This window comes from Nelumbo lutea, chromosome 3, assembly GCF_056320005.1.
Source record: "Nelumbo lutea isolate HS-2025 chromosome 3, American lotus-T2T, whole genome shotgun sequence".
Classification (NCBI taxonomy): Eukaryota; Viridiplantae; Streptophyta; class Magnoliopsida; order Proteales; family Nelumbonaceae; genus Nelumbo; species Nelumbo lutea.
The window spans coordinates 29826992-29839709 of NC_142686.1; the positions used below are offsets into that span (position 1 = coordinate 29826992).

Below are 12718 nucleotides of genomic sequence, written 5' to 3' on the forward strand. Positions count from 1 at the left end.
ACAACTATTGCACGTGTGCATTTTTAAATATTTAGGCTCTATTAGACACTCAAGCTGAAATGGTGCTATTATCCGTGTGTCTTTCCTTATAACAAAACACCAAAACACCATTTTTTTTAAGAGAATATTTAGAATCCTTGGTTTTCGGAAACCCTAACGGCCTAACCCACCATTATTATTTACATGAAATAACCTATCCCAAAAGTACCACTTCAGTTTAGTAGGTGAATCTTATCAACGCCTCTTGACAATATAGTCATCTTAGTAAGTCTTTGGCATCAATGCCATTTATTCGTAAAATGGCACCACATCAATGCCATGATTAAAATCTTTATTTTTTTTATGAAGCAATAATCAAGGTTCAAAATATCGATACAAGGCAACGTCAGTAAGGCATATTGGATTGTATCAGTATTTTTTTTTTTAAATTGGTTCAGAGGGGCTGGTTTAAGGCCGGTATACCATCTGAACCACTTGCTGGCCTGAAACACCCCTTGTAGGGGCATGTCGGGAAGGCTTCAATATGGGCCAATACGTAACGAAATTTTGATCCTTGGCAAAAACAATGGCACCAAATAAAAAACAAAAAAAAAAAAAAGTTTTATGAGAAAATGTAATGCATAGAGGACCACTTTTTGAGAAAATGCCTCTCGAGAAACACCATTAGTTCCAAACATTGACTTAAAATAAACATTAATATAGAAAATAGGAGTGACCCATATAACAAAATAGATTTAATAAGAAATTGATTTCTAGCTTGAGACATAATGTTATTTCCATTTACTCAAATTGTAAGGAGCACAAATGTAAATATGTAGAGTGCAAAACCTTATCTTTGGTATATATTTGCATTATACATATTTGTATTTATACTCATTCCAAACTAAACCCAAGGCTCCATTTGGAAGGAGTACAAATACAAATGTATAGAGTGCAAAACCTTATATTTTGTATGTATTTATACTGTACATATTTGTATTTGTACTCCTTCCAAACTGGGCCTAGGCTTAGTTTGGAAGGAGTGCAGATGGAAATATGTACAATGTGAAACCTTGTTTCAATTTTTTGCTGTATTTTGTTTGATTATAATACACATGAAGTAAAATAAGGCTTGAAGAAAAATAAAAACAAAGCCTAAAATAAAATTAAACCAAAATTTGCATTGTTTTTCATTTGCACTTTCATACATTTGTAATGTAGAGTGTAAATAAAATTGCACTACATCTTTTTCAAAATATTAGGCAAAGGTAAAGATTTATGTTTAAAGGTACACAGGAAATCGTAGATACTCAACATTTTAACCTATATGCTTTCCAACGGTACTGTTCTGATATTTTCGATGAATTCCCGCCATTTTTAACCCAGAATAGATTAAGAGTTCTATTTTTCCCGCCACCCGCCATTTGCCGCGGCCACAGGGGTAGAAACGAGATTTCAGATATTCATATTAAAATATTCATCTTGTGGAGATGAACGGCCAGGGACACGTCGGCTCCATACAGAGACAATAGCATTTTTCTGCATCTCCAAAAAAGCCCCTTAGAAACTGATCAGGAGACGAATTGTGTCCTCCGGTTGACAGGGTAATTAGGAAATCCGTGACAAGGGTATTTTCGCCATTTCATTGGAACTTTAAATGATAGCTTTCCATGGAACTAAAACTGGTGGCATTTCGGTAAAATTCATGTATCACAAGGGTAAATACCCGTCGTCGAGGGAACAAAGGAGCCGATTTTGGGAGAGCGCTTAGGGAGCGCGATAGCGCGATATATAACACAGCAGGACTGATTAATTCAAGACTTGATCTCCATTTCCCTCTCTATTCACTTCGATTCGTTTTCTCTTCTCTGCGATTTGTTTTCCAATCTTAAGCTATTCAGATTTCTTTTCATCCTTTCCCCTAATCTTTTCTTTCTTGTTTTTCTTCACTTTTCATCTCTGTTCGTGAATTCTATATTCGAGTTTCGCCATTCCCATCGGGTTCAGGAACCCTAATCCCTAGTCCCCCCCCTCTCAAACAGTTTCAGAGACCCAAACTCGAAACCTCGCCCTAGCCCTAATAGACTTCGAAACCTCGCCCTTCTAATCCGAGGATCGTGGAACGAGTCTTCGGGGGAAGCATAACCAGTAAAGTTTCTCATCTTGTTTTCTGCTTATTCCGTCGTTGTTTTCAGTTTGCAGGTAGCGAAAACCCTAACCGTAGCTTTGGATTTGAAATTTTGTGCAACAGAGGACGGGAACCTTCAGCCACTGTGAAACAGGAGAAGAGGTTCAGTTTTGTTGGCGGTCTCGTATTACTGGTTTTGGGGATTGCAGAAATAAGACGTAGTTGAGCCCTAACATCAGAGAGTTTCTTATGACTGGTAGTAGAGAGGATTCCCTCTGAGTACAAGAAAGGTGAGTCTTTATTCAGTTCTTTTTTTTTTTTTCTGAGTCGTGGTTTATGTTTTCATGGAGATTCAGAGGGATTTGAAGTAACCCTAGTTGCGCCTCTTATACCTTCTTTTACAGGAAACGGGCTGGCGCTACTTAGTACAAGAAAAATCGTGAGTTCCTGTTGCAGTGTGTTTGGGATTCTGATTGCTTTTGTTATTTGTGAGGTGTTATTTGACACAAGGGGAAAGCTGAGAATTACAAGCTGTTCGTCATCTAATTTATTCATCAGTTTCTTTGGAGGAATTATTGTAGTTTTGAACTTTTCTAGATTCAATAACCCTTAATGGCGGATAATAGGAATGGGAATGTCAAGGCTCCAGATGGTAAAACTTCTGGACAATCCAATACGTATACCATTAATCTGGAGAACTTTAACAAGCGGTTGAAAAGTTTTTACTCACACTGGGATCAACACAAGAATGATCTATGGGGTTCTTCTGATGCTATTGCAATAGCCACTCCTCCGGCTTCTGAGGACCTTCGGTACCTGAAATCCTCGGCTCTGAATATTTGGTTGCTTGGTTACGAATTTCCAGAAACAATCATGGTTTTCACGAACAAGCAGATCCATTTCTTGTGTAGTCAGAAGAAGGCCGCTCTGCTGGAAACCCTGAAAAAATCAGCCAAAGAGTCGGTTGGTGCTGAGGTTGTGATTCATGTAAAGGCAAGGGGTGATGATGGATCTGCATTGATGGATGGGATATTGCGGGCTGTACATGTTCACTCAAAATCTGATGGTCATGAATCTCCTGTTATTGGGTACATAGTGAAAGAAGCTCCTGAAGGGAATCTTTTGGAGATCTGGGCTGAAAAGCTAAGAAATTCTGGGTTCCAACTTGGCGATGTAACAAATGGGTTCTCTGACCTGTTTGCTGTTAAAGACAGTATTGAGCTTATGAATGTCAAAAAGGCAGCATTCTTGACTTCATCTGTGATGAAACATTTCGTTGTACCAAAGCTTGAGAAGATAATTGATGAGGAGAAGAAGGTCTCTCATTCTTCATTGATGGATGACACAGAGAAAGCCATACTTGAGCCTGCAAAGGTTAAAGTAAAGCTCAAGGCAGAGAATGTTGATATCTGCTACCCTCCCATATTTCAGAGTGGGGGAGACTTTGATCTCAGACCGAGTGCTTCAAGCAGTGATGAGAATCTGTATTATGACTCCACAAGTGTGATCATATGTGCAATTGGGTCCCGCTATAATAGTTACTGCTCTAATGTTGCAAGGACATTTTTGATTGATGCCAATGCTATTCAGAGTAAAGCTTATGAAGTTCTCCTCAAGGCCCATGAGTCAGCCATCAATGCATTGAAGCCCGGGAATAAAGTCAGTGCTGCTTACCAAGCTGCCTTGTCTATAGTTGAGAAGGATGCTCCTGAATTGGCTGCAAACCTGACCAAGTCTTCTGGAACTGGGATTGGCCTTGAGTTTCGTGAATCAGGGTTGAGCCTGAATGCTAAAAATGATCGTGTGTTAAAGTCTGGGATGGTTTTTAATGTGTCACTTGGGTTTCAGAACTTGCAAGCTCAGACCAACAAGTCAAAGACCGAGAAGTTCTCTCTGTTGCTTGCAGATACAGTTATTGTTGGTGAAAAGCTCCCAGAAGTTGTGACTTCAATCAGCTCTAAAGCAGTCAAGGATGTGGCCTACTCTTTCAATGAGGATGAGGAGGAGGAAGAACAGCCAAATGTGAAGGCTGAGTCTAATGGCACAGAGGCATTCTTGTCAAAAGCGACACTTCGGTCAGACAACCATGAGATGACAAAGGAAGAACTACGGAGGCAGCACCAGGCAGAACTTGCCCGCCAAAAGAATGAAGAAACTGCCAGGAGGCTGGCTGGGGGTGGGTCTGGTACAGGGGATGGTCGTCGGACTGTGAGGGCATCGGGTGAGTTGATTGCTTATAAGAACGTGAATGATATTCCCCAAACAAGAGAATTGGTTATTCAGATTGACCAGAAGAATGAGGCCATCATCTTGCCAATCTATGGAAGTATGGTCCCTTTCCATGTAGGCAACGTGAAGACTGTTGTTAGTCAACAGGATAATAATCGGACTGGCTATATCCGAATAATCTTCAATGTACCAGGGACCCCCTTCAATCCTCACGATTCAAACTCCCTGAAGTTTCAAGGGTCTATATATCTGAAGGAGGTCTCATTCCGCTCCAAGGACCCAAGGCACATAAGTGAAGTGGTACAACAGATCAAGACCCTCAGGCGACAGGTTGCATCAAGAGAGTCAGAGCGAGCTGAAAGGGCTACATTGGTTACTCAGGAGAAGTTGCAGCTTGCAGGTAACAAATTCAAGCCAATAAGGTTGTCTGACCTGTGGATCCGTCCTGTCTTTGGTGGTAGGGGAAGGAAGATCCCTGGTACTCTGGAAGCCCATGTAAATGGGTTCCGGTTTTCTACTTCAAGGCCAGATGAGCGTGTAGATGTCATGTTTGGTAATATCAAGCATGCATTTTTTCAGCCTGCAGAGAAGGAGATGATTACCCTCCTGCACTTCCACCTTCACAATCACATCATGGTAGGGAACAAGAAAACTAAAGATGTCCAATTCTATGTTGAGGTCATGGATGTGGTCCAGACCCTAGGCGGTGGAAAGCGATCTGCCTATGATCCAGATGAGATTGAGGAGGAGCAGAGGGAAAGGGAGCGCAAAAATAAAATAAATATGGACTTCCAAAACTTTGTTAACAAGGTGAATGACCTCTGGGGACAGCCCCAGTTCCGTGATCTTGACCTTGAGTTTGATCAGCCATTGAGGGAGCTAGGCTTCCATGGTGTTCCCCACAAGGCCTCTGCTTTCATTGTCCCCACTTCTAGCTGTCTGGTTGAGTTGATAGAGACACCCTTCTTGGTGGTAACCCTTAGTGAGATTGAGATTGTGAACCTGGAGAGGGTTGGGCTTGGGCAGAAGAGCTTTGACATGACAATTGTGTTCAAGGACTTCAAGCGAGATGTCCTTCGGATTGATTCCATCCCATCCACAGCTCTTGATGGCATCAAGGAATGGCTTGATACAACTGACCTTAAGTACTATGAGAGCAGGCTGAATCTTAACTGGCGGCAAATATTAAAGACAATTACAGATGATCCAGAAAAGTTCATAGAGGATGGGGGATGGGAATTCCTGAACATGGAGGTAAGTGACTCAGACTCAGAGAACTCAGAGGAGTCAGATCAGGGATATGAGCCATCAGATATGCAGTCTGATTCTGAGTCATCATCTAAAGATGACAGTGAGTCACTTGTTGAATCAGAGGATTCTGAGGATGATTCTGAGGATGATTCAGAGGAAGAGGAGGGAAAAACATGGGAAGAATTGGAAAGGGAAGCTAGCAATGCTGACAGGGAGAAAGGTGATGAGTCAGATAGTGAGGAGGAGAGGAAGAGAAGGAAGATGAAGGCCTTTGGGAAAGGTCGGGTCCCTGACAAAAGAGACCCTAGAGGTGGTCCTCCTAAGCGGGCAAAGTTAAGGTGAAGGATGATAGAAATTTTTGTCTTGTGTACCATGTGGTAGTTATGCCAGCAGCATCTGGAGCAGCAGTAACAGTACTAGATATTATCTTGCCTTTTCTTGTTTATTTAGGGGTTTCAGATGAAATTGGTAGATGCACTTCTTAGCTTTTGTATATCAGGGAATAATTCCTTTTGTTAGAAGCAGATGAACCTTTTTTTTTTTCCCTTCAATGGATTTATTTGGTCTTTTTTCTGCCTAGTTATGATAGCTCTCTTTTTATATTCGCCATATTAAAATTGTGCATCTCTTTAACCTTTTATGGTGCAAAATCATCTGTTGTTGGATGACATTGGCCATGATCCGTATACATCAGGAATGAAGCCAACATTCTTTTATTGCATGTTCAATGTGGGTAGTTTCATCTTATTAACTTTCGGAATTTTGCTTGAACCAATTTTGAATCTGGAAACAGAATGCAGACTTTAAGGGCTATGGAATTTTGTAGACCATAGCTCCACCAGGCTATCAATGACATAAGTGAAAACTTGCACATACTGAAATCTGAATATTCCATACAATGGGTTAGCCATAGTATAATCTCTTGGTAAAGATCAACCCAATAAAGACATTTGCAACTACCAATTCACTTTTCTTGTGATTTCTGAAGGGTCAAATGTGTACCAAAAATGGGTAGGAAGAGTCTTTGAAAAGAAGATGCACTGATTTTATTATCTATTTTAGTTAATTATCGCTATAGAAAATTTCCGAGGTATGCACATGCACTGTCCACCAGGACCACCATCAAATAGAACCTCACCATCTCCTCAGCTTCTGGCTTGCTGAGGTGGGCTTTGACATGAAAAGCCTATAAGCTATGTTTAGTAAAAAATTCAGAGAACCCAAATCAGCTGTTAGATAGTCATTTGATGAATAATTCATCCAGAATGCTTCAAAGCAGCTGAACCAGCTTAGCTTAATCTTCAGCTAGGCAGTCCCAAACAGGCCCTTAGATGGTTTGGCTCACCAAACTAGCAGAAAATGAGTTAACTCATGGGCTGCGTATAAATTGGTTAGTGGTTCTTGAGGCCCTTTATGTGGTTCGCCATCCACATAACCATTTTATACTTCTGAAAACTGCATAAGACCTGCCAGAAAAGCTTGTTTTCACTAATTCTGTGTGAAGTTACATGAATTTAATTTCCCATTTGTGGAAGGAAATCCATTTATTGCTATACTGGGTTGGATCAGGGGGATTCCATATGACTATGAATGGGAGGCACGAAGATCATTTGCATATAGGGAGGTATGGACCATTTACTCATAAGTCATAAATTAAATGAGATAAGGCAGGTATATACATCAGGAATTTTCTCTCACCTTTTACGCTAGTTCTATTACTGCAGAAACTTAAGCCATGGTTGGTTAGTGGAGTAGAAGTGGGAGGAGGCTTGCCTGTCTGAAGATCTGATTATCAATGTTGAGCAACTCAAAGCTCCCTAAGTTTGTAGGAAAAAGGCTTATGATGCTAATTGCTGAAGTGGAAACAATTTTGAGCATCATATGGAATTGAGGAAGTCTTGGGTGCTATACGTTCTGGGAATGTGGAGATGTCTAGTAAAAAGTATATACTATTAAAATACTTCATTATTGTTTAAATTATAACTTTATATTACCTGCAAGAAGGGGTCTAAAATGTTGCCATTGTTCTATTTTCTAAGTAACATTTTATATGAAAAATTGACATGTTTGTGTTCGACACACAGAGAAGTGTCCAGCAGAAATGTTATTATGTCAAATGAGATAGAATGTAAAAAAAGGAAATGTAGAAGTGTCCTCAAGAAATCTGTTTAGTTTTAGAATCCCAACATGTGTGCAACACAAACACGTCTGTTTAGGAGTGTTCATGCAACACTGTTTCTACAGGGTTTCATCTTCTTTTAGATTTATACCAGAGTTCTAAACCCTGCTTGTTGCTCTCTTCCCATCCCATTAAAAAACTCTACCTTGATTATCCCCTCATTAAAGAGAAAGCCAATTTTATAACTAGGTTTTCAGTTTTGTTGATAGACTGTAAAGAGCACCAACATGCTCAGCCACACTTCCCTTCTGAGATTTATTAACATTACCCACAAATAAAGGAGGTGAAGATCTCAAACTAGTACAAAGATTGCGTCTTTGTAAACTGCCGGCATACCTAGAGTAAGAACATTCTAGGTTTCCATTTTTTCTGCTGCAGTATGAGATTCACTCCACTCCCCTTAATCTATTACATTGAGGCCAGCAAAAATACAAAAAGTTTCTCAGAAGGCCTTAAAAAACCTGGAGCCCAGGGTCTAGGGTGGTGTTTACCAATTGTTTTGTAGCAAAGGCATTTAAGGAACATCTATAATTGGGATGTCCATAGTTTTCAAAGCACCAAGGCGAGTCTAATTGACAGGCGGGCATCTTATTGTCTAGGTGACGAGGTGTTTTTTTTAACCTTTGAATCCTAGGGTAAGTCCCTAGGCTCCATAGCAACCAGCAATCATCTTTCACTAGTAGTTATCAAAAATCTTATAAAAAGTATAAACAAGATATTAAAACATAGAAAATCAACATATTTATGAGAAGAAAAAGAAAAGAAGATTCAAAAATATAGGGGCTGAGACCCTGTTCTTGTCTCAGGAAAAGAAGAATTAGACAAAATTTTAAGTTCTTCCTTTTTTATCAGTTCAAGCTTTGATATCTTCATGGGTTCAAGACAGCATATGCCAACATGTGTGTTGATTGAACCCTAACAAATAAGAAAATAATAAAATTAAACTAGTATATAAACCTACAAAACAAATATTTTAGTGTAACAATTTCTACTTTATTATTATAATCTCAATTTCTCAAAATATAAAGAATACAAAGATACTTTTAGCATCATGTACAAAATAGCTAGACACTTATACGAAGTGACCCTCCATGGGCACCTTGTTGCCTAGGTGCCTAGGGTAACCTTTGTATACTTGGGCTATATGGGAAGACATACATGATTTAGCATAGGGCTGCTTCTTGTTGATCTTGTTACTCAACTGAACTCATCTCAGCCTTAATTCTAACTATTTGGGGTGCACTATAAGAATCCTGACCTGCCGTCTTCTTCTATGGAGAACTATGTTCTGTTAAACTGCAAGTCCTTGGATCATTTCTTACCACTTCAGTCGTTGATCTCATTGATTCTGTTACTAATGAAAAAAATGATGTTCATTTGGGTTGATATTTCATATTTTTTGCTTTTCTGTAATTTACTTGAACTGGAATGCAAGGTATTGTAAGGAATCTCTACAAATTGCACACTGGTGCATAGGCAGAAACATGGCCGAGACTTTCAATTTTTATTTTTGTAGTCTGTCAAAACTATCTATTCTATAGATTTCCTTTTTTATTGTTTTTTCCATCCAAAAGACACATGTGATTATGGTGGTTATTGTTATCAACTCATTTGGTGTAAGAAATATAGTCCTTTTCCTTTCCAATCTGTATATAGTTCTTATAGTCTAACAAATTGCTAGGTGGTCATGAGTTTTGAAATAAAATTTATTTTAGATTCTTTAGTTAAGGATTTGAGAAATAATTGAATCCCATTGATTGCAGACTTGATAATTGAGGAAACAAATATAAGAACCTAGAGATACCAATCGAAAGAAAGCAAAGTATTTTATTGTATTGAAGTAAACTTTGAAAGATGTGCACCTACACGAGTACATTGAAAAGCTGTAAATAGGGATATACAAAAAAGGTCTTTGCAAAAAATTAAGGAAACAGAGTCCCAACATAAAAAAATACTGGTTGGACTCATTGAAAATGCTTTCAAATTGTTAGCCATGAGCACAAGGTTCCTTTGTGATTCTTCTTTACTGCTAGGGGTGAGAAAGAAAGCCCGAAAAACCAAACTGGATTAAAAAATCAACCTAAACCGAACCAAAAATCTGGTTAACCGAACTAGTCGGTTTGGTTTCCGTTTGTTATTCTTAAAGAATTGCAAGTTTCGGTTCAGTTTTGGCTAATCTTTTTAAAAAACTGGCGGTTAACCGAACTGACCGGTATATATATACAGTAATATATATTATGTATTATATATTATATATATTTATTTTTTTAAATCAAAATAAACCCATCACCATTTGACTTTTTGAGTTTTCCCCCTTTCCCCTTCTTTGATACCTAAAGGTTAATACCAAAACTGAAAACCCTTGCTTTCCTCCGGCACCGGTCGTCATCTTCCATCATTTGACATCGGCATCGATCGACGGTCGTCCTCCAACGTTCTCTCCCCATCCCTTCTCTGTTATAGCCACGCCAGAAGGCCCAGAATTGATCTCTTTCTTTCACTCTCTCTCTCTCTCTCTCTCTCTCTCGCCTGTCATCTCCTCTGCCGCTTTGCAGCAACGCTGGTCGCCAACAAGCACCAAGCCACCAAAGGCAGGCGCCAGCTACTCCCTCTCTGGCGACACCTATCATCTCCGCCACCTCTCACTTCAGGTTCAGGTGACAGCAACCAGTCTGACACTGGCAAATCGGCCATCACTTTTGGTGTTCATTGTCCAAGTTTGACTTCAGGCCTTCAGCTTGTTTAAATTATTTATTTTATTTTTTTTTGCATAAATATTATTTGTAGTGTATTTTTTTAATTTTTTTGCATAAATATACAGGCCTTCAGGCTTCAGCTTGTATTTTCATTTCAACTTGTTCATTTATAGTGTATTTTTTCATTTTTTTGGATTGTTACCGAATGAGTGAATGAATGTTGATTAATAGTTCAGTTTATTTTACTAAATGAATGTTGATTAAAAGTGAAAAAAAAAATTAAAATCAATTTATTTTAATACGTAAATTGATTGATGGAGGGAAGGTTTTTTTCCTTTTTCTTTTTTTTTTCTTTTAATTTTGAGTGGAAGGTTACTGCACAAAAAAACCCAAAAAAATGAACTGCAGTTAACTGGTTCCATCGGTTCGGTTTTGGTTTGAATTATTAAGAAACCGACCAAGTCGGTTCAGTTGAAAAAAAACCACACGGTTCAGTAACTGAGTCGTGAGCACCCCTATTTACTAGAGCCATTTCATTCTGCTTATTTTTAAAAATTCTTTGATTCCTTTCCTTCCACACTACCCAGATGATTGCAGCAGGGAATATGCTCCACAGGGTTCTCCCTCTTCTACCATTTTTTTGGATAAGCACCTCCTCTTCTGCTTAATATTTGTAACTTCCTTCCTTAGAATAGCTGGAAGTAGAGAACCAAGTTGGCATACTTATAAACCAAATCAAGACAAAGGCATAACCCACAATTGATGAGTGAAGCTACAGTGAATGAAAAGTGATCTAAAGACTCAGTGCAGACCCCAAATAGACTGCAACTCTCATTGATCCTGTCCATTCCTCTTTTGATTAATTTGTCAGAAGTTAAACACTTTCCAAGGGTAGCAGTCCAAACTAAGAAATCTACCTTGGAAGGGATGTATTGACACCAGGTTCTGGACCAAGGGAAATTAGTGTCCTGTTGCTGAGATCGACAACTATAGAAAGATTGAACAGAAAGCTGTCTTGATTTCTCCCAACTCCATTCCCTCTTATCTTCTGTTGAAACATCCTATGGCCCAGATTCTGGACCAAGGGAAAAGATACTTGTGCATTTTTAGCAGTAGAGATACTTGAAACATAGGATGAGGTTTGATGGGATGGAAGGTAAGGGATGGTGTGTGTGTGTGTTGTGTGGCATTATTACTGTGGCATGAAGGGCTTCAATATTTTGGTTGGACCTCTTGTTTGTTTCTTGGTGGTACTTGAAGCAGGGGATAAGGTTGACAACAGGGAATATCCAAGGGGGTGTCAGAGTTATTACATGACTTTGCAATGTTTTAAGGGGTTTAGGTATCCATTTATTTCCTTGTCTTTGTATGTTGTGATGATGAGGGTGTCTGATTCTTGGGGACTTGGGATTGGTCTGCCCTGTTTCTGATGTTCTGCATGTAGGTGGGTTTGGGAGTAATACTGAGGGACTCGATGTTTTGGTGGGGTATTTTCCATATGGTCGGAGTGGGCTGAATTCTATTTGATCCCTCCCTCTGGCTTGCTATTTCATTCTTTCTTTTTTTCTTTTTTTTGAAGAAGGTAAAGTATTGTATTGCAAAAGAAAGCCAAATGCATCAGCCCATGATGTACAATGAGAACCTGTACATTGGGAATTTACAAAAAGATCTGAGAGATCAGTTAAAAAAAGGTCCAGCTTGCAAAAAGGGCAAAAGCTGAATACCAATAAAAGCTCTTTGTACACTTAACCAAGAACATAGAGAACCTAAAACTTTGTTCTTGAGTGGAACTATATCATTAAAATATTGCCTTGTTATCAATTGTTTTTTTAACACTTCTGCTTGATGTTTGGGGTTGTTGACAAAATGCAGCTCAAAACTGTTATAAATATTTATTTAACCTTTTATCCAATGAGTGATGAATAAAATAGGAACCAAACAGTTTATTCAGCATGTATTTACTTGTGCTAGAGGTAGGTTAGAATTTCTTGATGTTTGGGATTGCATTCAGATAGGTGGATATGGCCAGTTCCTTCCAAGTGGTATTCATTCGAGGGTGAGAGTAGGAGAACGGTTAAATGGATGGGATCCATCATTCATGGCAGGGAGAAATGTTAGTCCCAATCCTTAATTTTCCAGGTTGGTTCATTCAATGGGATTTGGCTTTTCCCATCCCTTACGGGAACCCAATGTTCTACTCAATTCAGTCCAACGACTCCAACCAAACCCTAATTTTGCTGGGTCCGTGGATCAGTA

General features: G+C 39.0%; 1 protein-coding gene across 1 annotated transcript; it reads left to right on the plus strand.

The window, feature by feature from the left end:
* The first annotated feature begins 1750 nt into the window (after positions 1–1750).
* LOC148863951 (FACT complex subunit SPT16-like) lies at positions 1751–6166 on the plus strand. Its single transcript, XM_088981675.1, has 3 exons — positions 1751–2127; positions 2231–2397; positions 2512–6166. The coding sequence occupies exon 3, from the start codon at positions 2720–2722 to the stop codon at positions 5927–5929; it is 3210 nt and encodes a 1069-aa protein (XP_088837801.1). The 5' UTR covers positions 1751–2127; positions 2231–2397; positions 2512–2719; the 3' UTR covers positions 5930–6166.
* The last annotated feature ends 6552 nt before the right edge of the window (positions 6167–12718 follow it).